The sequence below is a fragment of the Gossypium hirsutum genome, chromosome A05 (genome assembly GCF_007990345.1).
Source record: "Gossypium hirsutum isolate 1008001.06 chromosome A05, Gossypium_hirsutum_v2.1, whole genome shotgun sequence".
Taxonomy (NCBI): Eukaryota; Viridiplantae; Streptophyta; class Magnoliopsida; order Malvales; family Malvaceae; genus Gossypium; species Gossypium hirsutum.
Window position 1 is genome coordinate 37,407,966 of NC_053428.1, and position 27,108 is coordinate 37,435,073.

A 27,108-nucleotide genomic window follows, 5' to 3' on the forward strand; every position below is an offset into this window, starting at 1 on the left:
ATTATATCTTATTAAATTATATGTAATAATAATTATTTTAAATTATACAAATTCATATAAGATAATTTATTAGTTATAATTATTTTAAATTTTATTAAATCATATATTTTAATTAAAATATATTTAATATTAATCATTTCAAATTATCTTTTATAGTATCATATATTATGATTTGAGTAAATTCATATAAGAATATTAATTATTAATAATTTTATTAAATTATATATTTTAATTATAATATATTTAATATATTTAATAATAATTATGTTTAAATATGATTAAATTATTTATTTTTGATAATAAATAATCTTATTAAAATTTAAATAACAATAACAATAATCATTTACCAAAACAAATTTATGCTAAGGGTATTCTGGTCATTTTAGTTTTCTCCATTATGCTATTACACCTCTATTACATTCAACCAAACACAGTTTTACTATTACGCCTCTATTCCATTACATTCAACCAAACAGTTGATTTGCTATTACACCTCTATTCCATTACACCTCTAATCCAATACACCTCTAATCCAATACAGCGAACCAAAAGTGATGTTAAACTTTTTTCAGAAAATTACATTCCAGACGAACATGCATCGTTAGGACAAAAATACTTGAAAAAAAATGAACAGTCAGATAAAGATTTACACATTCATTAGTGTTGTAATTTTAACATGACATAAAATACGACAGAGCCAGCATTGTCTTGACGATGAGCAACAACCAACCAAACACCAACGAATTAAACATAAGTGTCTATCAACGATTTCCTCATCTCATCTACGATAGCAGTAGGTTGTGCTTCTCTCAGCTTAAAGACACTCTCAATGACAGAAAGTTCAGTTGCTGTAGTATCCGACCCGCAGAAGGCAGTCCAGTCATTTACAGTCATTCCTGCAGCTATTACTTCACTCCCACGGTTGATGGTGCCAGCCACCAATGGAACCTGAAGAAGCGTCGAAAGCTCATCCAAGTCTTCAATGGATGTGTGAGGATGAACCTGCAACAGTAAAGAAGGTAAATCGCGAAACAAAAATTGACAATGTAAGAGGTAATCATTGGTGAAGAGATTCTATCTCACCAAGCCACCTCGGTTTGAAAAAGCACAGTAGCTTCCAACAAGAATATTTCCAGCAATTGTTTGCCTGAAAACTTCTACACCAAGAACATCAGCAATTATCTCCTCAGTTTCCTGATCGAAGTTGCAGATAAAGATTATGATAAGCTCATTGTAAAATCTCAAGGAAAAGAATATTAGATCACCCATGACATGGAAAGAATCATGTAACTTATGGAAAATCGATCAACACTCTTCAAAACCCAAAAAGATCCATGATGTTTTACTGAGTATCTACTTTCGGAGATATCATTTCTAGCCAAGAATTCTAGGCAAAGTAAAGAACTACTGAACTGTAATTTAGTCCTACTCATTTGAAATGAAATAGAAAATAAAGACCCCTTATTACTGCACTTAGATACTGAAAATTTGGAATGATCTTAATCAACTACTTCAATGATATATGGGAATTTACCCGATCTAGATCTGTATGCGTCAGAGCAACATGGTCATTGCAAGCTATACAGTTCCCAAGAGCAGATAGTCTCTCCTCTATGCGCTGAACAACAACTTGATCCGGTAGACTATTTCGCAAGTGTTGAAGTTCTTCAATAAGAAAGAATAAAATAAAAATCCATCACTGATATTAGAAACCAAGATTATAAACTTTTAATTGGTGAAGTAGAACAAATATACAATATGAGCCTACAAAGACAAAGGAATGAGATTAAAAGCCAGATATAAATGCAAAACCAAACCAACTTGGACTTTGAAAATCAAATTCGAGGACAAGATATATCTAATCCAAGGTATTCAAATAAATTACACCAGATTTCAAGCCACTTGAATACCTTGAATTCGATATATCTTAGAGCAGAGATAATCTTGTTTTGCACTTGAAAATAACATCGTAACTAAAATAATAATCATAAACATCAAGCACCTAATGGCTCCATATATTGACAAGTCAAAATGTGTAAAAGTTATATTCTATATTGCTTGGACTAGGGTGTGTACCTAACAGAGAATGTTCGCTTTTTATTTTTAAGTTTTTCCATGTATTTGAAGGGTCCTTAGGAGATCATGTCCAAATATGTGCCAAACAAAGGTGTGAGGTGTCGACATAGGTGCTTCAAGAAAAATGGTCAGGGTAATATCGGTTCTAGCCACCCCTCCCCACAGCACTGATATCTTGCATATTAATTTTAACCTAGAGATTCCATGCCCCTATCTTGGTAAAGTTAACACATCAAATGGACTTCAGAAGGAGAATCTGTTAATTAGTGCAATCCACAGGATGCACAATTTCCCAAATACAGTTTTCAGATACTTTTGAATTATATGAGCCAAACCTCATTTTCGCCAACTAAATCCAGTTTGATCATAAGTTTCATTTATTGTCATTTCTCAGGCCTACACGTTAACTTCCCACTCCAATCTATGAACACTGCCTACTTCTCTCCCTACAGTTTCAGCTGCATAAGCAACACCTTGTGCAGTTCAGTGAAAGGTTTGACTGACAACGATCCTTCTTTCCCCAAGAGGATTTCAGGGAGGTGTAGGTGGCCCCATTTCCATTCTACTTGTATTAGATTAACTCCTTCCCTGTTTAAATCTCTTCTTGTAGAAACAAAGACGATCACAAAGAACTACAAAAACTCTAAAAACATAGAAAACTTAAAACAAAACAGCCTTCAGCTGCATATGGATGAAGATTTCTAAATAGCTCGGATTTGAATATAATAAGGAAGCTTCACGTAAAAGCAATGAGTTAAGAATCAAAATTACACATGCACTATTGCCAATGTTTAGATCCCACTGAGAGAACTCAAAAAATTACCTTGATCTGTGGTGGTGTGAGGGACAAGAAGCCCATTCTTATTTCCTGTCAAAACAAATCAAGCTCACATTAACCAAATCCAAAGGCATCTAACAACAATGAATAAAACTTGGACAAGACCGGTCAATTGAACCAAGAACAGTAGGATATCTGGTTTGTTGACTATATAAAAGTAGGGTAATACTCAAGCCAAGAAAGAACCAACCATTTAAAAAAACGAGACTGAACCAGTAAAAACCCAGCTTTATAAATATATTTTTCTTCTTGTTTTCAAAACTTTATTCCTAATCAATGAGATTTGAACCATTAACCTCTTGATTTTATAATAAAGATCTTACCAATTACCATTAAGCCAAATGTACTTTGTGTTAATTATAAACCATATTTAATATTTATTTACATTAAAATAGTATCTAGACATAAAAATATAAAACCAGTTAGTTAAACTGGTTGGAGTGGAAACAGAAGGTTGGACCGGTTTGCCTTCTATTCTGTTTTTCTTGACAATGTCAGATAAGATGAGTCTTAAAAAAATTCTTACCAGCACAGAGCCGTCCTATTATTCTAGTGCCGCCAAGAGAGGTCTTAATGACAGGAATGACATCCGCTAACTCAGACTCAAAAGCACTGCAAGGTGCCAATATAACCTTAATACATTAGTTTAAACAGGGAAAAAAGGGCTATAGAAGACAAGCTCACCTGTAGAAGTTTTCAGACCCTCCAATTGCAACCAAGCAATAAGCATTGGTCAGCTTGGAAAACACTCCAACTTCACATGAATTTTCAAACTGTAGCCCTGTATAAACCACAGGTATGAGACTAGTGATTGTAGAAGATATGTTTACTCCATAGTGATGGGAACCACCAAAACCATATAAGTGATAAATTTTAAAGATTTATCGATACTAATGTACAGAGATGCAAGCCATGTAATGTTATGAATAACTTAGTCATATCAACAGAAGAATAAAATATTTATACATACTGAAGGCTGAAAAAAAGAATGAAACTTACTAGTTGCCATTATAAAGCGAAAAAAATGGATCAATGATGAAACCAGAGGAAGAAACTCTGCATTGAAAAAGATAGATCAAACTAAGTTTAACCTATAAAGAAAATATCAACCAGACAAATAAAGAATCATACAATTCCCAAATTAAATAAATATATATGTAATTATTTACATATATATATTCATCCAATTCTCGTGCATAATAACATATTGCACTAAGGAACGCTTAAAGATAACTACCCTTATACTACTTGTTGTTCATCACGAATTATATTTGAATATTTCTCAAGCATTTATAGTAACCAAACTCCTAAATTTCTACTCAACTTCAACTACAAACAAAGGTCAATAGAAACCAAAGAAGAGGCCCCACAACAAGGTTCAAAAAATTGGAAATGAAATTATAAAATGCCATCACAAACAGAAAGATAACAGCATAAACAAGCTCAAGTTCACCACCTTAACCTTTCTGCTAATACAAGGAAAAACCCAGAAAATTTATGAAAATCAGAAAATCTTACATATATTATTGAACCGTAGAAACCCAGATAACAAAAGCAAGCAGAAGTCTTAACAAATGAATAAAAAGTTTACCAAATAAACGTTTGGTGCTTCCTTGGTTGGAGTTTGAGAGGCCGGCGTTCAGAGGAAGAGGAGAAACAAGTCAGGTTTTGTATGGGTTAATGAACCTTTTATGTAGCGGCTTAAAAGGTCAATCAAACGCGCTCGCCCAAACGACGTCGTGGTTTGTAACAGTGTGCTTTGACTAGGGTTAAGAGAAAAACTATTGAGAAAAATATTTTGGATTGGTTTTCTCTTGAATTTGGTTTAATTTTAGTGGGTTTAATAATTAGAGAATGTGGTGGTGTAATAGTAATTAGCTTGGAAAAATAGTTTTTATCTCTGAAGTCAGCCCGGCTCGGTCGGAATAAAATTTAAATTTAATTATAAAAATATATTTTATTATTTTTTAACAATGAAATAAGAGTATGTTTGGTTGGGTGTATTGGCATAGCCAATACACCCCTAATCGGTGGGCCCACTTAATCCCACGTTTGGTTGGGTGTATTGCCCTAATACGGGCCTATTACGTTACGTACGCAATCCTCATTTTCTCTGCTTCAACGCTGATTTCCAATCCCTTCCAAAAGAAAGGATTAGCTAATCGGTGTCTGTTTTACCCTTCCCAGCAGAAATCGTTCTCCCCACCCTCTCCCTCTCCCTCTCCCTCTCCCTCCCAACATCAACAGAAGTTGCCACCGAACCAAACCTCCACCCGCTCAGATCTTTCGCCGACTTTCATCTTGGCATCTTTCACCAACATCAACAGAAGCGGCAAGTGCTTCTTCTCTTTTTTTACTTAATTTGGATTTTTAATTTTCTTCCTCATGATTGTTTTGTTGACAAAAAACAGATTTGTGTTCTTCAACTATGGTGGGTTTTGTCTGTTGAAATTAGGGTTTTTTTGGGGATAAATTATCAATTCTCCTGCATTATCATTCTATCTTGTATATTGTAGGCTTAATTTGCATTAGACTCTTCCTATATAAAACTCAATGTGTCGGTTTCGTTTGTTGATCTTTTTGTTTTCCTTTTCCATCTTCAGCAATTTGGGCAGCCACAGTGGTTGACTATCAAAGGGCACTCACATTTTGTTAAAAGGGTGAGCATTTTTCTAGTTTCCTAAACTCTCCACATACGGTTCTATTGATGTAAGCTAATTAAAAGTATAATCCAATTCAATGAAATCAGGTTAGTGAAATGCTGGAGACTAAAGGTTGTCAATTTAAACTTGGTTGTGAAGTACAATCTGTTTTGCCTGCTGATAATGGTGAGTGCTTGCCTCGAAAATCATCCATCTTTCAATATTTACCAGGAAAATATGACTTTTTCATATCAGATTTTACAGACCCCTGAGGATAGTTGTGTATAAATGGATTGACAGGTACCACCATGGTCTGTGGAGATGGTTTTCAAGAAACTTACAATGGATGCATAATGGCTGTTGATGCTCCCACTGCCCTAAAATTATTAGGAAATCAAGCAACATTTGAAGAAACAAGAGTACTGGGTGCTTTCCAATATGCTACCAGGTACTAAAATTTGTACTCCCTCGTTGATCTGTTTGCCTTCGAACGTCTCAAAATTAATATGCAAGTATAATCTAATCTATTTTGCACGTTCTTTAGTTTATTTAAAGTGAGCTACTAAAATTCATGAAATCTAATCAATTGTTTCTGTTGGCAGTGATATTTTCCTTCACCGGGATAGTACTTTAATGCCACAAAACAAATCAGCTTGGAGTGCATTGAATTTTCTCAATAGTAGCAAAAATAATGCATTCTTAACATACTGGCTCAATGCATTACAGGTATGTCAAAAAATTAAGTTTGCTAATATTGTCTAACATCTAGGGAAGCATAGAAGATTCTTGTCAGATACCATTTATTTCATCAGAATTACTAAAATACTTGGTTGTTTATCCAGTTATAACTTGAGTAATGCTGAGTGGTTCTTATTCTTTTTACAGTATATTGGGAAAACAAGTGAGCCATTTTTTGTGACTGTCAATCCAGACCATACCCGAAGAATACCTTGCTTAAGTGGTCGACTGGCCATGCAATTCCCTCTGTTGCTGCATCAAAAGCTTCACTTGAGCTTGGTCAGATTCAGGGGAAGAGAGGAATCTGGTTCTGTGGTGAGATCCTCATGAAATTAGTTAACATTTTGGACCAAAATTTTGGGGAGAAGTAAATTATCAAGGGATGAAACTAGCTCTTTTAGTTCTCTTCCACTAGCTATAGATTTGTGAAGTATTATTGCTACTGTTATGGTGCTGTGCTTTTATATTTCTTGTGTTCTAAAACCTTCATTAGCTGTCATTATAAGATAATAAAACACGATGTCAACTGCCTCTCGTCTGAGTATCTGTTTTACAATTATTTCAGGCTATGACTTCAATCAGGATGAACTAAAGGTACCTCTACCTAGTAATTTCTGCTTATTTTCAACTCTTAACAAGCAAGATAAATTCCTTTAGTTTAGGCTGCAATAAAAGTACAAGAATCCACAAAGCATGTTTCTAAGGTGCTCTTTTTTCTCAGGCTGGTATGGATGCTGCACATGGTATCTTGGGAAAGCATTCTTCTGTTCTGCACAGTCCAAAGAATATGTCACCCTCTTTCATGGAAACAACGGCACGCCTCTTTGTTACTAAATTCTTTCAACAATATATATCTATTGGCTGCGTAACGTGAGTTCTTAAATATAATCACTCAATGTTAGTTCACTGCATGTTTTTCTACTTGAATTTGACACAATTGACCATGTGGCTATCATCAGTTTCTTAGAGGAAGGAGGCAGAATTTTCACTTTCAAAGGAAACATGGAAAAGTGTCCTCTTAAAACAGTTCTGAAAGTGCATAATCCTCAGTTTTACTGGAGGGTACACACCACACATTACTTAATTCTTAATTCAGTTGGATTACTTGTTAATATTAAACTCTATTGTCACCTTTGCTTATGAGCATTATATGTGCTTTCCCTCCAGATCATGAAAGAAGCTGATATAGGCCTTGCAGATGCATATATCCATGGAGATTTTTCTTTTCTTGATGAAACTGAAGGCCTTCTTAATCTTTTCCGGGTAAGAAAATGTTATCGAGATCTGTTCCTATACATACAATAGAAATTAGGTTTGTTATGATTTATCATAATCTTCATTGATAACTTTGCAGATTCTTGTTGCCAATAAAGAGAACTCAGCTGCCTCAGGATCGAATAAAAGAAGGTTCATTATAAGCTTGAAGAAGAATCTAGATTGCAATACTGGTAGAATCCATAAATAAAACCGGTTTATTAAGCATGGACATTTATTTGGTTGCAGGACTTGGTGGTCACCTGCTCTGTTAACAGCTAGTATATCATCTGCAAAGTATTTTGTGAAGCATCTCTTAAGACAAAATACTATTACACAAGCTCGTAGGAACATTTCTCGTGTTGTTTGTGCAGCTATGCCATCAAGAAGAAGGACGAAATCGAGAGAGTTGCCAAGGCCAATCGTTGAGGAATTGGTAGGACTTTGCATAAACCATGGCAGTGGACACTTCTGTTTTTTATTCAGTACTTTATAAGTTACCTATTTTGTGTTCCGAACATAATATGAATGTTCCGTTATTTAAGTTGAGATGTTATTGAAGAAAGCATATCCTGTTTTGGTTATATATGTTGTACTTATTTTGCCATGGTTTGAAGCTGTTGAGTTCATCTTTGCTGCAAACAAAGAGATGAGAGTGCTTGATGTGGTTGTTTTGACCACATTAAATCGCCCTGCCTGTTGCTGATAATTAGTACTTAAAAAAGAGACAATTAAAGGAAGAAATCAAATTGAGTTTTTCCAATTATTGAGCAGATGAAATTATACAAGTCTTTCAAAAATATTGTTTTGAATTTCTAACCCAGCCAATAGAAGCAAAGAAAAAAATATTAATTGGAGCAATTGTACAAACTTCTATTTGAAGTTAAATACAAAGGCCGTAACACTATTGAAATCAAGCCTTTCAACCTGCATTAACAATGGAAGAGACTGCAGTTCATCAACGTCAAATTTTATATGTTTTATGAACATGATTCTCTCTATCTACAGATAAAGAAAATTTTTTTTGGAACTTTATACTACAAAAGTCGATTTAATAATCCCCGTTCTAATACTGCTTATGTTGTTTGGCTTGTTTCAGTTGGAAATATAATTTATTAGTTATAATTATTTTAAATTTTATTAAATCATATATTTTAATTAAAATATATTTAATATTAATTATTTCAAATTTTCTTTTATAGTATCATATATTATGATTTGAGTAAATTCATATAAGAATATTAATTATTAAGAATTTTATTAAATTATATATTTTAATTATAATATATTTAATAATAATTATGTTACTTTATATTTTACAGTATCATATATTATGATTTGAGTAAATTCATATAAGAATATTAATTATTAAGAATTTTATTAAATTATATATTTTAATTATAATATATTTAATAATAATTATGTTACTTTATATTTTACAGTATCATATATTATGATTTGAGTAAATTCATATAAGAATATTAATTATTAAGAATTTTATTAAATTATATATTTTAATTATAATATATTTAATAATAATTATGTTTAAATATGATTAAATTATTTATTATTGATATTAATAATCTTATTAAAATTTAAATAACAATAACAATAATAATTTACCAAAACAAATTTCTGCTAATTATAAGAATTTTATTAAATTATATATTATTAATTAAAATATATTTAATAATAATTATGTTTAAATATGATTAAAATATTTATTACTGATAATAATAATCTTATTAAAATTTAAATAACAATAACAATAATCATTTACCAAAACAATTTTATGCTAAGGGTATTCTAGTCATTTTAGTTTTTTCCATTATGCTATTACACCTCTATTCCATTCAACCAAACACAAGATTACTATTACGCCTCTATTCCATTACATTCAACCAAACAGTGGATTAGCTATTACACCTCTAATCCAATACACCTCTAATCCCAATACACCTCTAATTCAATACACCTCTAATCCAATACAGCGAACCAAACGCACCCTAAGTTTTTTTAAGTGAATCGAGCAGGTTTTTCGAATCGAATCACAGCTCGACTATTTATCGCCTTACGTCTTTTCTGCTTTTAATTGTCCAGGCATATTTACATTTATAGTGTACTTATAGGTGTATCATATTTGTAATAATGAAATTAAATAAAAATAAAATTGATAATTGGTATGTCATACCATTAAAATAATAATTCATAAACTTTTTTTAATTATATTTATATTTGCAATTTTTTAAGTAAAACAACAATGAATTGAAAGGGTTAAACATTTATTCAAATTGAATTATAAAAATATTTTCTAGTAATTTATTTTTAATAAGATCCAAGCTCGTAATAGTTGGTGTCAGAACAAGTTTCAGTTAAAGTATAGAGTTGAGATAGTTAATAAGATAAATGGTTAGTATGTTCCACCAGAGACTCATGAGAGTGCTAAGAAATGTGGTAGTAATTCAAGGGATATGTTATTGACGATGGATGATAAAGTTGTCGCAATGATGATGTAAGTGTTGGGCCCGAAAATACCCATAGGATCGTGAATTGGGATTTTAAAATTCTTCGTTGAATTTTTTTAAATGATGAGGAAATAGAAGAAAAGTTTGTACAATTCGATTTACAGTAGTTCGATCCCAATTGCTTACCTCCACTACTTTGATATACCTCAACGAATTATTTCTCAATTCATTAGACTTGAATTAATACCTTTCAATGGGAAGTTATAACCTTTACAACCCTATCTTTTTCACAAGGCTAAAATAGAATCTCCCATTAGCTTTTGTGACTAAATTAGAACCCTCTAGCTTTGACAAGACTTAACAATAACCCTTTTACAAATTACTTAAGGTTTTATGCCTTAAAAATCGTAAGTTTCTTTTTGCAAGTACAAGAAATTATGTAAACAACAATGACCTCTCAAAAGTGTTTGTTTACAAATGCGAAGCTCTTTCAAAGAATTGAAATAAGAATGATAAATATATTTGATAACAAGCACCTAAAGAGACATACAATAGAAAATGAAGAAATAAAGAATTTGATGCTTTTCTCTTTATTACAATGCTTGGATGGTCTTATGTATTCAAGTGTTCTTGACTTGAATATATACCATTTGACTTATTTTTGGACGTTTGGAGCTGTTGGAGAGAGTTTCTAGCCATTGAAAATATTTATTTCGAGCATTTAATACAAATTGCAGCACTGTATCGCAGCTAAAAGTCTCAATACACAAATGGCTTGTCTTGAGACACTTTGCTTTATGTCTCAAGACAAGGCTCCCCTTAAGCTTACATTTACTTCAATATTGGTTGGACCTTTTGTCTTGAGACAAAGTTCCTTTGAAGCATTTTTAGCTTCAATGTTTGTCTGTCCCAAAACAAAATTAGGAACCTTAAAAAATGTGGCTTAAAATTATCAACACAAAATTTAATTAATGAAAACAATTAAATTAATATTAATTGATATTTTATAATATATCATAGCTAGCCCCATCTATTAATGAAACATGTATTTTTAGAAAGACATTTTATTTAAAATTTAAAATAATAAATGAAATATTTTTTTAGGGATAGTTATTTTATAAAGAAAATGTATTTATTTAGTTTTAGTGTAATTAATGTTTCAATTCCTTGACTTAATAAAAAAAAATCTGATTTTTAATTCTCAATAGGCCTGGCCCGCCCAAGTCCCTACAAGCCTCGGAATGGAGATAGTGAATTAGGGCTAAAGGTTTTTTCTATGGGTCTTACCCGAACCGAATCCGATCCATCTAGTCATGGAATTAATTAATATTTTCCTTATAAACAATTCAGCAAAATCGCAGCCTTCGTCTCCAAGGAAACAAAGTTCAAAAGGTGTTTGTTTGTATATTCTGATCGGTTCAATTTCATGTGTCACTCACTTTCCTTTCCCATCTTAAACATGCTCCCTCCTCTGTAAATCCTATTAGACGTCAATTTCCCCTTTCATAAATCTTTGGGTTTTCATGGAGGAAATCAATTGGGATACCCTTCTGCTCGAGGTTGACTTACCCGATTTCGGGAATATCTTAGATAATGAACCGGTAACGGAACCTCCTCCTCAACCTTGTTCAACCCAGAATCCCGATGAAGAACCGGCGGTGTCTTCGTGGATCGGGGCGATCGAGAAGGTTTTGATGGAGGATGATAATTTTGATCCTAGGGTTGAGACTCAACCTGTCTCCGATGATGATTTCTTGGCCGATTTACTGGTTGATTCACCTCCTAGTAGCGGCGGCGATGTGGCTGGCGTCGACGGTGCTGATTTGCACAAACAGAGCCAGACCCACACCGACGTCGATAAAGACGATCCCATTATTAAGAAACAGAGAAGGTATAAATTGATATTCCCAATTTATCGTCTTTATCTGTTGTTCTTTGAAACTTCATTTTGTTTCAATTTTATTAGTTGCATGTCCAATTTGAAGTAGAGGTGTAATGACTTACCTGAGGAACTCAAGCTCAATCTAGTTTTACTTTTAAAGCTTGATTGATCTTCCCAATTTATCATCTTTCTCTATTGTTCATTAAAATTGTATTTTATTTCGAACTCATTAGTTGCATGTCTATTTTGAAGTAGAGTGTAACCGCTTGCCTCAGAAACTCAAGCTTCATTCGAGCTCAATCAAGTTTTAATTTTAATGCTTGATTCAAGATGAAAGTTGAATTGCTCAAGCTTATTTGGTTAAGCTTGTTTATCCTGTAAAAAGTAAGGTTGATTTTCACGCTTGACTTCAAACTCGACTTAAGATACTTAAATTCAACTCACATGATCTCACGAGCTTGACTCAGTAATGATCCAACCTGGTTCCGAGTGTTTTTCAATTTTCATACAAACCCATGTATTTAGAGTGTAACCTGCAATTGATGTATCTGAATGTTTTCTTTTTCAGGCAGTTGAGAAACAGAGATGCAGCTGTGAGATCAAGGGAGAGGAAGAAGATGTATGTCAAGGATCTTGAGATGAAGAGTAGGTATTTAGAAGGGGAATGTAGACGACTGAGCCGTGTGCTTCAGTGCTTCATTGCTGAGAATCAAGCTCTTCGTCTTACGTTGCATAAGGGTTGTGCATTTGATGCATCCTCGGCCAAGCAGGAGTCTGCCGTGCTCTTGTTGGGTATGAAATGGTTCTATATGTCATCTGTCCTTGCTTTCACTGTCTTTGGTTTAATATTATATGGGCAAGAAAGTAGACTTCTTATCTTCACAAATGGACCATGTTACTCGTATCAAGCCTAAATGACCTATATGATGGGTGCTCGACATGCTTTTGTTCATTTTCTCCTAAGTTTTCCGTTTATATTACGATAGTATGAATGTGGGCTGCATGTCTTCTTTAGTAGGCTATTTTATTGGACTTGGGTTTGAACGTCTAAAATTATGCGTTCAACATGTGTATGTTCATTTTTTTTTCCTAAATTTTTCATGCATTTGAAATGGTCATATTACTGTATCTATGTTCCGATATGCATTAGATGTGGTTAATTCAACAATGATATTGTGTCGGAGCACCTCTTTACAAACAGATACTTGTTCATGGCCTTTGCAAGTGTGTTTCTACTTCATTTTTCCTCTTTTGTATGAACTCTTACTGAAGTATGGATTTCAAGAGGAGGGCTGTTGTGTGGCTTATTATGATTCTTATCCAATGAAGATGAACGTCTTCCTCTGGCCTCGGAGAAACTCAATGCTTTTTGTACACTGTTGCTACTTTGATAGCTTATTCTTTTAAGCCTATTGAGCAGGGTTTTTTTTATTTATCATCGTTTGCTTTTTGTAGAATCCCTGCTGTTGGGTTCCCTGCTTTGGTTCCTGGGCATCATGTGCCTCTTCACCCTGCCAATACTGCCCAAGTCAGTTCTGGAGGCAGTTCCAATGGCAAACGAGGAAACACAAGGTCCCGAAAGAGTGGCTCCAAGAGGGGCAGGGAGTAACCGGGTCGGACCATCTTTTGTGAAGAGTAGGAGATGCAAGGCGTCTAGGGGAAAGATGAAAGAAATTTCATGTTTTATGGGAATTTTAATTCCATTTTAGGTTTAATGTGATGGGGGTGTGGCTGTCGTGTTATTTAATGATCCTTGTAGTTTGAATAAAAATCACTCTTTGATCTTTGTTTTTGGCATGTAACTCTTTTAGTGTACATTTAGTTTGTTCGGAGTACTAGAAATTTAGTAGTTTTAGTTTTTGTAAATTCTTGCAGTTACATTTTAATAGAAAGTCCGGTCTAGACCCGTTTAAAGTCGAGGTTTGGTTCCTTTACGAGATATGTTCCTACTCGAGTCAAAATCATGCATAGTTTCTCTCTCTCACCAGCAATCCTCTCTATTTATTTTACAACGGAAAAAATCTGGAAACATTTTAAAATGTCCATTAACCGAGGATTAAATAAGGAGGAAAGCTACAACATTGTTCATCAACAAACCGAATGTTAATGTCATCTGAAGTTTACAATCGTGCCGGTGAACAATAATACATGCATAATTAAGGAAAGGAAATCAAGGAACCGGAAAGAACCTAGGCTCCTGTACTACACGTCTCGGTTACTCTTCTTTAGATCCTCGTTTTCCTTGCTAAGAAAATCTATTTTCGATTGTAGAATGTCGATCATAGTTTGAGCACTCATCATTTCGAGCTTCAATGTCTCCCTCTCAATGGAGGTATTGTGGATCTCCTTTTGCAAATCGTTGATAAGTTTCATGCAGCTAGGAGGCACCATGGAATTTAGAATAGTCGTCGCATTGTATTTTGGCGTAGGAGGAACATGAAGATTCTCTTTGGGTTCCATAGATTCCATTAACGAAAATTCCAGGAGTGCAGAAACTGCCATTGTTGTTGCGGATGATGGTGGTGGTGGTGTGGTGGTGGTGGTTGTTGTCGTCGACGACCAACGATCTTGAGTCATTCTAGTTGAATTCTCGGTAACATTTCTAGTTGAATTCTCGGTAACATTTGCATGGTTTGGACCAAAATCGTTATGCCGCCTTCTCTTGTGCCCAAATAGAGATAGGGGTGCTTCTCGATTAGGCATGCATAGCGGCGGGCAATCATCTGATCTCTCGATCTTGCATGGAGGTAACAAAGTACAGTCATCAGTTCTCTCATTCGGTGACTCTCTCGGAACATCAGCACTAGGCGGAGCATCCTCGTCTGGATGTTCAATGTCCTCCTGTCATAAAAGAGAGTTTAGAAGCAATTCTTCGATCAAGGCTTAAGAATACGAGGCATACTACATTCAATTAATATAACACTAGCATTAATGATTAAACCATGGAGATAACTAAATCAATAAGAGTGTCGAAACTATCTTATGTTACTCGGACTCTAGTTTGCCAGATTTCGGTGTGTGTTTGACACATCAAATAAGTGTAGAATTATACAATTATGTGTTCAGAGTTTAGGTTTTGGGTTTAGAATGCGATGTCATCAAAGTGAGGATCTAAAGAGAAGTTCAGCATTTCAAAAAATATGAGCATCCATGATAAAGTTCGATATTATAATAATGCAGTAGCAAGAAAGATAAAGCATGAACCTGCTCAGAACTGATCCTTAGGACGCCATTGCTTTCAGTTGCTGCATTCTCGGTAGCTGCCACATCATTTGTGGCTATCGAATCATTACCAGCTGCAACATCATCCTCAGTGTCTAATCCTGGAACCAAAGCGGCTGAACCATCATCCCACTCCGCCTCAATGAAAGGTGCATACCGGTTTCCATTTGGTGGTCCAATATTATTCTTATGAATTACTCTACATAGCACGTAGCCCTAATCCACCAAAAAGGGGGGGGGAGGACAATTCTTATTAGTTTCTGATAGTACCATTGCAAAGTTCGGTTGTAGAGGAAACTGTAGCACTCGTAAACATAAGGTTTCAAAATACTAATAAGTAATAACCCTACAGAATACAAGTTTGAATTCATCTTAACTCATGCTACGTAGACTCTTATGTTACTTGGGCTCAAGTGTGAGTATTGGATGCCGGTGCGTATGCTGACACTAAGGGTCCTTAGAGGGTTATATCTTCATGCCTATCTCCGGGCATACATGCAACATGCAATGTCAGACATAGTACTTGAAGAAACATCATAACACATGACAACAGGAATCACATTTACTATTCTTTTCCTAAATTTTCTCAGAAGCCAGATTGCGATTAAACAAAGACAACAGACATACAAACAATTCAAACTTTTCTCGTCATTTCTCACAACTCGTTTTCTCCCCATGCAAAAAAATGCATCTCAAGTAAGTCCGTTCTTCGGCATAATCAGATTAATGAAGCATAATCCATTACCTAAGGCACAACATTTAGTATTTCATGTTAAAATTCTATATCTTTTGCTGTCCTAAATATAGCTAAAATGAGAAGCAATCATTAACGTACGTGATAACTTAATCTGTAACATCAATACTCGAAGCCATACATAATAAATCATCATTCACTATCAATATTAATTTAAACAGTCTCATACCTGCAATGCTCCAATCCTTTCCAATTCCTCTTCAATGAGCCGGTACTCATGCATAACCCAATTGGTTCGCAATCCATCAGGAGCTTTCCCGCTATGAAAGACTAATGTCTTCTTCATTCCAATAAGCTGCGAATTATGACGGACCTCTCGGTCCTTCCCCGTGGCCTTCCAATACCCTTGGCCTGTAGCCCTATTCATTCTCCCCCCATTGCCATACTTCTTGTCCAATAAACTAAAGAAATACCATTCCTGGTCTCTGGTTTTCAATTTTGACTTGTCTGAAAAAAGCCACCAACAAGAAACTTCAGCACCATAGCTTAAAAGGAACTAAAGCTGTCATGGCCCACCGACTGCTTGGATACTCTCATTTCCCTGCATCGCGCCCACAAGCTGGTTTTAGCCTAGAGAGGCATAGTTTTGGGTGACAAAGCCTTGAGAAGCCGGTAGGCATCCAAGGGAATAACACCGTCCTGTGAGTACAATGCTGTGTGATGTGGTGCAGGAAAGTGAAATACCCGATCGGCCGGGGGTCGGAACAAAAGCAAAACCAAAAAACCTCAACAGAACAGTGTAATAATGATAGCAAAGTTCTCACAAAAATAACCAAAATAAATAAAGATAATAAAATTCACAAAGACTATATGGACTGAAAGAAGAAAGTGAATATAAAAATCCCATTTCTTGGAATAAATTGATAGCCAAAGATACTGCATTAAGCTATTAAAGAAATACAGAAAAACAAAAAACCCCAATTCTTTTTTCTTTGGCTCAGCAAAAAAACCCCATCCATAGATTCTTAAACTTTTAATAGAAAACCGTTCTAAAATCACGAGTTCGAATAATACTGCATTTAGCCAAGTAGAGAAAACTCAAAAATGGAAATGAATTGAAAACCAAATATTTCATTATAATTTCAAATTTTCAGCTCAGAATCCTCCCCCAAAGAAAAGAAATGCTTTCGAAAAAGAAAACTTTACCAATAATGGAAAATAAAATTGACGACAACAGTGGAAAATAAAATTGAAGATAACTTGTAAAATTTTAGCAGCCAATCTAAAAAATATATAGTTAGAACAAATAAAAAGCTCAACCTGAAAGGTTCCAAGGTTCATGCTTGTAAATATCAACTTCGGCAATAGCATCAAACCTGGCAGGCTTGTTCGTAACTTTTCTTTTCAAATAATAGCTAACCAATTCTTCATCAGTTGGATGGAATCGAAACCCAGGTGCTAAGGCCGTCGCTGAACTGCCAGTCTTTGCCGCCGTCGCCGTCGCCGTCGCCACCGCGGTCGGTCCTGGATCTGCAACTAAAGAAGTTTCACGACCCATAGAGAGATAGTTGTTTGGGGAAACGGAAAATACAAAAAACAGTGTGTTTTCGTGGGCGATACGAAATGAAAGGAAATGAATTGAAGAAACATATATCGAGTATTTTTGATTGATGATGAAGAAACCAGGTTCCTTCGTTTACAAGAAATTTCACACTTTATTTTATTTTAGCAGACCTGACAGCTGAGTAAAATAATTTACTATTATTTATTATTTTCTGGTAAAAAATTAAAGGTTAAATTCTTTTATCAGTCCCTGTACTTTGCAAAGTTATAGATTTAATCTTTATACTTTAATTTGATATTTTTAGTCCTGTATTTTTCATAATTTAAAATTTCAGTATTCACCAAACAATGATTGTTAAATCCATCAATTTAAGTTTTGCTATTTCAATAAGTTGATGTAGTAAATATATTATTGTATGTGTAATGTCATGTTAACTTCTTATTTTTACATATTACTTATTAAAAATTTAATTAATGGATTAACGGCGCATTTGCGACAAAACTGAAGTTTTAAAGTTCAAAAGTATAGAGCCTTAGAATGATCCAATTGAAGAAAATGGATTAGATCTACAACTCTACACATAGTTCATGACTATTAATTGAATTGCATGTATTATGATCAAAATTTCAAATTTCTAAAAGTACAAAAATTAGAATTGACGACTTCAAAAAGTAAAGGGACTAAATCCATAATTTTTGCAATGTATAGATATTAATAGAAGAGTTTAACGAAAACTAAAATTATAAAATATGAAATATAATTTAAATTTTTAACATATTAAATTTTATATAAAAAGATGAAAATAACAAACCAAAACACGCAATAAACCCTATATAATACCTTATATTTTATATAATATAAATTATTAACCTATTAAATTTATAAAATATAAAATAATTCAAATATAAGTATAATACAATAAAGATTAAAAATGCATAAAAGGATACCTTCAAAAACTAAATAATATAAGATATAGTTAAAAACTAAAAAAATTTTGAAAAATTATTAGTGGATATAATAATTTCAGAAAAGGATAAAATTTGTTAAAAGAAACTAAACATGATTTATTGAAAAAAAAAAAGAGAAATAGAGTTCGAACTTTAAAAAAAATGTTTAATTGAGTTCGAGTTTGTCAGTATTTGGATTTGGCTCGATTATATCTTTAGTTGAGTGCAATAGTAAAGTATATTACATTTTTAAAATAAGATATATGTTTAAACAATGATATTATTGAAAGAAACAACCACGAACTTTAAATATAGGCAGTAAATAAACATGAAAAAAAGAAAGAAGATGAAGATAGTTATGGAACTTCTGGAAAATTAGACAAGAATCTTAATTGAATAAAATTTCTTAGTTATTTTCTTAAAAATTAAATAACTTGGTCGTTACTTTTAAAAGTTTACTATTAATTAGGAATTTCAGTTAATTTTTTATTGCATTTAACTTGAAAGAATAGAAAGGTTTATATAAAATTATAATTCCAGAATGACAAATTAGATTTTTTCTCATCATTTTCAGCTTTTTTCTTTTTAAAAAAATTTAAATCCAACTAAAAATGCTAAAAGTGAAAGGAAAAAATCTGATTTATCATTTTACAATTAGAAAATGATAAGGATGACATGAAATCACAATTTCATACAATCATTTCTCCTTAAAAGATTAAGGTTATGAAACTTGAAGAAGCTTATGAAACTTTAAACAACATGATAGGATTTGATTGTATCAATTTTGGACAATTGCAAAAGAATCTTAATTGAAAATTTTTTAATTATTAAAACTACCTATAGTTTCTCCTCAACTCATAAATAGAAGGATAATGCACATCAGCACACTTGAACCCATATCTTGCTAGATTGACAATAATACTTATGACTGTTTTATCGCAAACTTATTACCAAGTTTTTCAAATAGTTAAGTCTCTCTCTATATATATGATAAAATATTTGGTAAATTGTCAGAGAATTTTTAGACTTCACAAATAAGATTAGGGATTGACAAATATTCAATAAAAGTATAATAAAATATTAAAAAAATAAACATATGATATTTGTTGCAGGCCCATTTACCCGATGGCCCGCTACCCAAAACCAACCCAAATAAATACCCAAAACCAACCCAAATAAAACACCCAAGGCCCACCTAAACCTAAACCACCAGCCTAAAACGAGCCCAATTCCCCCTAAAAACCCAGCTAGGGTTTCAGAAAAACGAAACCCTAGCCAAACCTAGCGCCGCATCCCCCCCTCTGCCGTCTGCCATGTCCCATCGCCACCCACCGTGCCTAGCCTCATCAACACCTGCAAAATGGCAGAGAAAGTCGGAGCACACAATAGATAATACAAAGAACAACTAAAATACAATGTAAATGGGATATAAAAGCAAAACAATATCTCTGTAAATCTGGGGGGGACACTACACTTTCAAATCGAAAAAAGAAAAAAACAAATCAAAAGGTTGACTCCGATTGATTCTTCTCTGTTCTTGTTTCTTATTTACTTTATTCTTCATCTATTGTTTATTTTTTTTTCTGTTTATATTTTTTGCATTCGTTCAACAAAGAAAAAGAAGTTAAAAGGGAGAGGATAAATACCTTACCACTTCGACGGGCTGGTGTCGGAACCCCACCCTCGCCGTCGTTGGATTCAAACCGAAAGGGGCATCTCATCCCTCTTCCTTTTGGTCCTGTGGCTGAGAAGGCTTAGCCTTCGGGGACGCTTCAAAAAGAGAAGGCAAATGGGCCGTTCTCGCGTAACTCCGGCCACTGGCCTTGGAGGCGGAGACGGTGGCCTGGGTTTAAGGGCTGTGGCAGGGAGAGAGAACCAGAGGGTGTCTCTGTTTTTTTAAAAAATGATGTAGGTTTTAGTTTTTTTTTCTTTCCTTTTATTTTTATAAGACCCGAAAACCCGTCCTTAATGGGTCTAAGATCCGCGCGTTCAGGCTCGGAGGGACTATTTGCACATCCGGTCCCTCCGCTCATGCAATATGGCGCGATCTGGTCCCATTCAAATTTTTAAATTTGGCTATTTGCTTTTTATGCGTTTCGATTTAGTCCAGTGCGGAGCACATGCGCATAAGGTTGGGGAAAATTGCTCAATCGATCCCCCTTCTTCTGCGCGCATCGCAAATCGATCTTGTGGCCTTATCTTATTTTGATTTCTCCCCTGGTATTTTGTTTTGTTTTCAGTTTAATCCTATCATTTTATTTATTATTGAGTTTATTATTATTATTATTATTATCATTATTATTGCATTTTATTTATTTATTTGTACCATTTTTTATATATATATACATACATTAACATACGTTTTTACATATATGTATATACTTATGTTCTTTATGCTTTATAATTTTTATATATATATACATAGATATGCGTATTTGTTTTTTATGTATATATAGATATATATACCTTCATATAATTTATAATTTAAATATATAGATGCACATACATAAATATTTCATTTTTGTAATTCATATTGTTATCATTGTTATATTTGATATTTATTTATTCATTTATTGAAGCGTTTATTATTTTTATGGAATGCTTTAGATTTTTTATTCGTCTATTATTTCATGTATCTTTGATTTGTTTATTACGTATTTTACTTGGTGCTCATTTTAGTTGTGCTTGTATTATCTCATTTACATTGTCATCATTATCATTATTTTGCTTTTATTTTTTACTCAAATTTATCAAAAATGAAAATTTTAAAAATAAGTAATATTCGGTATTTTGGATCTTCGAGAGAATCGAGCGCTAACGTACTGGATTCCGACTTTCTTCGTTGAATTTAAATAATCGGGATTACTCTTTTTTAAAATGATAAAAAGCTCGTTATCGAGAATTCAATATGTTGTGTCCTAACGCATTGGATGTGACATGTTGTTTCCTCGAGACGAGGATTTTTCGAAATAAATACCATATTCAATGTTTAATATTTTGGAAAAATTGTGCCCTAACGTATTGGGTTGCGATTTCTTCATTTGATTTAAACAACTGAATATTCTTTTAAACTTTATTACACGAATCTTTTCAAACTTAAGTTTTAAATGATCTCGGAAATAAAAAAGATCGTGTCTTAACTCACTGGACATGATCCCCTTTTTAATCCAAGATAATTAAATATCTTAAATAAGTAAATTTTGACATTCATTCGCATATCGGGAATTCGAGACATTGTGTCCTAACTTACTGGATATGATGCTTTCTTTCTCGATTAACGTGGAACGTGCCCCTCTTTTCCCAAAATTTTCAACACTTTAATACAAGGATCGTATTTTTAAAATTCTTTTAAATTCTCAATTTTCGACATTAAGACATTAAGTAATCAACTAGGTACCAATTTTGGGCGTATCGAGGGTGCTAATCCTTCCTCGTGCGTAACCGACTCCCGAACCCGTTTTCTAAATTTCGTGGACCAAAACCGTTGTTTTAATAAAATCAAACCGTTTATTATAACAACCATTTTCGAGGTAATCCAATCACACCTCATAAAAAAGGGATTGGTGGCGACTCCCATTTTTGTTTTCATTTTCCAAAACCCAAGTCGACCCCGTTTTTCATCAAAAAAAGGTGTCAACAGCTTGGCGACTCCACTGGGGACGAAACACGAGAGTCAAGCCATGAGTTGATTACTTTTTGTCCTTTTGTCAAAAAATCAAAAACTTAGTTTAAATATACGATCCTTTCATTGTATTTTTATCTTCGTCATTGTGATTCATAATTGCTGTGTTTAAGTTCAGATTTATTTTTGCACATTGCATTGCATGACCGTTGGTCACACCCTTTTTAAGTGGGAGTGAGAAGCTACGCCTTCGTGAGGTTTTCACCTCCGCATGGGATAGTGAATCGCTTTCGGGATACATCCGTACCTATGTCTTCGTGAGATTTTCATCTCCGCATGGCCATAGGGAAATGTATTCCCCTGAACCGAACTTGGTCCGTATGAGCCTATAATGGGTGAGGATCGAGGAATCTGCTGGTTCAGGTACCCTACTTTAGAGCCAAACCACATGTAATGAGCCATAGGAACAGACCTAAGTAGAGCTACTCCAATTTTTAGTGCTTACCTAAATGAGTGTTGTATTTATTTGTCGCTTATTTTAAATCTTATTCTGTGTTTAATGCTAATTTACTTTGTTTGTGATTGCATGGCATCTTCATTCTAAAAGAGGTGTCGATTTACATTCAGTTTCTCAGTAGAAAGCTTATCATAGAAAAGGGGTTTGTTGATAAAGTAGAGGATAATGCGGCTGTGCGAATATGGGCTGAAACGACACAACGGGAGAAAGGCGATAGTCTTACCGAAGGGTACGTGTCAGAATTGTGGGATTTTACCCGTATCAGTGTAATCCAGAATGACCTTCGAGAAATGAAAGAAGTTTGGGATCAATGGGATGTCGAGGCCAAGCAGCTGTTCTATTGTAACTACGGTGACCTACCTTATCTGCTTAGTGTCAAAGTGGACAAGTATTTATTCCGAGCCCTTGCTCAGTTTTGGAATCCTGCCTACAGTTGTTTCACTTTTGGGAAGGTAGATTTGATGCCTACTGTGGAGGAGTATACGACCTTGCTTCGGTGCCCAAAGATTCAAGTCGACAAGGCTTATTCCAGAGCTGCTTGTGTCCCTCCGTTGTTAAAGAAATTAATGAACATCACTGGGATGAGCGAGCAGTGGGTCGCTGCCCGGATCCAACAGAAGGGCGACAGTAAATGTGTTCCTTGGAAAAGTTTGCGAGATTTGGTGCTTGTACATCCAGACTTAAAGAAAAGGGTCGATGTCTTCGCTTTAGGTATCTATGGACTAGTGGTTTTCCCCAAGGCTTTAGGACACATAGACGAGGTTGTATCTGATTTGTTTGATCGGCTTAGTAAAGGGGTGACACCGGTTCCGGCAATACTCGCTGAAACTTTTAGATCCCTGAATGCGTGTCGAAAAGCAGGGGAGGGAAGGTTTATTGGATGCGCGCAGCTCTTATTGGCATGGTTCCATAGCCACTTCTGGAAGGTCGAAAAGGTCTCCTATCGGGTATTCTCTGATAACTACTCCCCTCTAGGAGAATTGGTGGCCACGCCAAGACGGGATGATATTTCAGAAGGAAAATGGATAGAGATACTCCAGAATCTCCAGGATGAAGATATTGAATGGAGGGCTCCTTGGTTAATTCCTGATGAGATATTGTACCGATGTGGAGATTTTGACTGGGTTCCGCTGCTCGGGATATGGGGAGCTATCGGATATGCTCCTCTACTCGTATCAAGACAGTATAGATCACGACAATTCATACCAGCAACGCAAGGGTTGGCTTATAGTGATTTTTCCTATAGGGAGGACAATTACAAGAAGAAGGTTCGAGAAATATCTAGTGCCTGGAACCAGACTCGTCGAATGAAGATCTTAGCCGTGGGTCCGACAATTACCCCCGAGTATGGTCAGTGGCGTGATCAAAGGATCAACGACAACATCCCGGCGTCAAATTCAGAAACTGCTCGATCTTTAGAAGAACGCTTACAAGTTTTGCCTTCTGAGATGGAAATCATCAAACAAGAATTTGAAAAAAGGAGTTTAGAATTGGGGAAGAAGATAGAACAACTAGAGGAAGAAAAAATACAGTTAGGACTGGATGTGGACATTCAAAGATTAGAGGCCGATAAATTGAGAAAAGGAAAGAACAAAGCAGAAGAAGATTTAGACAGCCTGAAGACAGATTACAAGAAGTTGCGCAGGTCGGTAAGAACTGCTGGCTTGGGTAAAACGCCAGAACAGTGGCGACAAGAAATTCAGGAGGAAAAGACGAGAGCTAATCAATGGGAAAAGAAATTTCAGGATACTCGGGCTCGAGAAGTCGCCTTGGGAAAGAGTCTACTAGTTTGCCAAGATGAGAAGACGGAGTTGAAGGTCCGGATAACTGAACTAGAAAGATCGCTTCACCAATACTGTAATCGTAATGCTACGGTTGAATTAAGGGCGAGCTTAGACAAAATTGAAGACTTAAAAAGACAAATAGGGGAGCTAGAGAATGCATTGCAGAATAGTGAAAACCGGATAGAGCTTCTGGAAGAAAATAATGAGCAGTGGCAAAGACAATTCCGTCGGTCTCAAGAGCAGATTAGAAAAAGAGATTATATTATGGGAGAGGCGGTGGCTCAAGTGCGCGAAGTAGCTGATCATCTGCAGACTCTAGCGGTTCAGGCTGATCTATTAAGTTTGAAGTATGAGTCAGAGTCGGACAGGGGCCGAGAATTAGCTTGGCTTCTTAGAAAGGTTAAGGCTTTGAGTGTGAGGGCAAAGCCGTATATGTAGTCTATTTTATGTAAAGAAGCTCTTTATCTAGTAAAGTTTTCTAATGAAGTTGAATTAGAATCAGTGCCTCTTTTTCTTTGCATTCTTTTCATGCATTGCATCACATCATATGCATTAGTAAAAAAACCTAATCGAATAAAATCATTTCAGTTAACCTGGAAAACCAACAAAGTTACGGCACCCGAGCTAAGGCAAAAATTATGGACCAAAGGTTGGAGAAGCTAGAGCGACTTCAAAAAGAAATGCAAGACCAGTTGCAGGCGCAAATGAAAGAGCAAATAGAAAAGATTCAGCGTGACATGGTGCAAAAGATAGAGGAGTCCCAAAATGATCTGGTGGCTAAGATGACGCAATTATTGAAGGGAGTAGATAAGGGTAAAGGTCCTGTGATTGTTAGTGAAGAAGAAAACAATGGTGAACCACTTTATCCTCCAGGTTTCACGCCTCCGCATGCGCAAGTACAGACTGAGCTGCATTCGCGGAGACCCTCTGTGTCGGTTAGACCCCAGCAGTTCCAAGGCGATGCTTCAATCCCAATGAATTTTCAACCCGGAGCGGGCTTTAATCCCGGTGATAGCCCGAATAATATTGCGGTCCCAGATCTTGACGAGATGGTTGAAAAGGACAAGGCGAAGGAGGAATTTCCAAAACAATTTGAGGAGAAATGGAAATGGATAGAAGAGAAGTTTAGGGCAATAGAAAGCATCGAAAGCTATGGAACAGATGCAAAGGATCTGAGCTTGGTTCCGGACTTGGTGCTCCCTTACAAATTTAAGATGCCGGAATTCGAGAAATACAACGGGACTAGTTGCCCCGGATCCCATATTACTATGTTTTGTAGAAGAATGACGGGGCATATTAATAATGATCAATTATTAATACATTGCTTTCAGGAAAGTCTTACGGGAGCGGCGTCAAAGTGGTACAATCAGCTGAGCCGAGCTAAAATTGCTACTTGGAGGGATTTAGCACAGGCTTTCTTGAGACAATACAATCATGTCTCAGAAATGATGCCTGACAGGATAACTCTGCAAAATTTAGAGAAGAAATCAAACGAAAGCTTCAGACAATATGCGCAGAGGTGGCGAGAGGTGGCGGTTCAGGTGCAACCACCGCTTTTGGAAAAGGAGATGACGACGCTTTTTATTAATACTTTGAAAGCCCCGTTCATCACTCACATGTTAGGAAGCGCTTCAAGAAATTTCTCAGATATAATCATGAATGGTGAAATGATTGAGCATGCCATTAAAAGTGGAAAAATAGATGGAGGAGAAAATAATAGGAGGGCACCCCCGAGGAAAAGAGAAAATGAAGTGAATAATGTGAATACTTACGGTAGGTCAATTACCGTGAATCAGCCAAAGAAAGTGGTTGCTAATCAACAGGGATCATCAAGACAAGAGTCGGGAGCTAGGCAAACTACTGAAAAACCCCAATTCACGCCAATCCCGATGTCATACAAGGAGTTGTATCAGACTTTATTCGATGCACATGTTGTTGCTCCTCGTTACTTGAGTCCTCTACAACCCCCGTATCCAAAATGGTATGATACGAACGCGCAATGTGATTATCATGCGGGAATTTCTGGGCACTCGATAGAAAATTGTACGGCCTTCAAGAAGGTAGTAGAAGGACTTATCAATTTAGGTGTTGTCAAACTTGACGACTCACCTAACGCAAAGAATCCGTTACCTAATCACGCAGATAAGGGGGTGAATATAGTTAGTGAAGGTACGGGAGAAGAAGTCAAGACTGACATTGCTGAAGTAAAAACTCCATTGAAACGGGTCTGGAAAGAAATGGCGAAAAGAGGGTTGGTTATTTCAGATTCTGAGAAAGGGCATGAGATGGGAAATTATTGTGAATTTCACCATGAAATAGGGCATGAAATCCAAGAATGTGAAGGATTCAAGGCCTTGGTTCAAAGCATGATGGATAACAAGGAGATGAGGTTTTATGAAGATGTGAAAGAAATGAGGAGCATATGCGCGACAGAGTTGGGAACAAAGGCTCCAAAAATAAATCATCCTGTGGTCATTATCTCACGCCCTAAGGGTAATGAGGGTAGGGCTCAGGTAACACCAAAAATTGTAATCCAGAAACCATCAAATTTCTCGTATAAAGATAACAAAATGGTGCCGTGGAATTACGGGTGTAATGTGACCATTTTGGGAAAAGAAGCAGAAAGAAATCAGGAAATAGGTTCTTACGCGCGCAATGGAAAAGGATATGACGCTCAAGCAGAGTCGCCCAGGGAAGAGGATTGGAAGAAAGAGCAGAGGAAAGGGAAAGCAGTAGAAGTTGAGCCATTGGTAAATGAACCAATAAAAGAAGAGGAGGCAAAGGAGTTTTTGAAGTTTTTGAAACACAGCGAATACAGTGTTGTGGAGCAACTGCACAAACAGCCAGCCCGTATTTCGGTATT

At 35.2% G+C, this 27,108-nt stretch overlaps 3 protein-coding genes and 1 pseudogene across 3 annotated transcripts; 2 read left to right on the forward strand and 2 right to left on the reverse strand.

Moving 5' to 3' along the window:
- Window positions 1-552: 552 nt before the first annotated feature.
- On the reverse strand, window positions 553-4,634 carry LOC107957423 (eukaryotic translation initiation factor 6-2). The gene is made up of 8 exons (XM_016892942.2): window positions 4,506-4,634; window positions 3,914-3,970; window positions 3,599-3,695; window positions 3,441-3,526; window positions 2,900-2,944; window positions 1,535-1,665; window positions 1,084-1,194; window positions 553-1,002 (listed from the first exon to the last, which is right to left on the reverse strand). Exons 2-8 carry the CDS (start codon window positions 3,921-3,923, stop codon window positions 745-747), a joined length of 738 nt encoding a protein of 245 aa, XP_016748431.1. The 5' UTR covers window positions 3,924-3,970; window positions 4,506-4,634; the 3' UTR covers window positions 553-744.
- An 802-nt stretch (window positions 4,635-5,436) lies between these two features.
- On the forward strand, window positions 5,437-8,132 carry LOC107960606 (uncharacterized; annotated as a pseudogene).
- Window positions 8,133-11,355: 3,223 nt separating this feature from the next.
- Window positions 11,356-13,812, forward strand: LOC107957422 (bZIP transcription factor 60). Its single transcript, XM_016892941.2, has 3 exons — window positions 11,356-11,904; window positions 12,464-12,687; window positions 13,351-13,812. Exons 1-3 carry the CDS (start codon window positions 11,537-11,539, stop codon window positions 13,602-13,604), a joined length of 846 nt encoding a protein of 281 aa, XP_016748430.1. The 5' UTR covers window positions 11,356-11,536; the 3' UTR covers window positions 13,605-13,812.
- Window positions 13,813-13,916: 104 nt separating this feature from the next.
- Window positions 13,917-17,545, reverse strand: LOC107957421 (NAC domain containing protein 50). Its single transcript, XM_016892940.2, has 4 exons — window positions 17,132-17,545; window positions 16,041-16,318; window positions 15,100-15,333; window positions 13,917-14,736 (listed from the first exon to the last, which is right to left on the reverse strand). Exons 1-4 carry the CDS (start codon window positions 17,367-17,369, stop codon window positions 14,098-14,100), a joined length of 1,389 nt encoding a protein of 462 aa, XP_016748429.1. The 5' UTR covers window positions 17,370-17,545; the 3' UTR covers window positions 13,917-14,097.
- Between the last annotated feature and the right edge of the window lie 9,563 nt (window positions 17,546-27,108).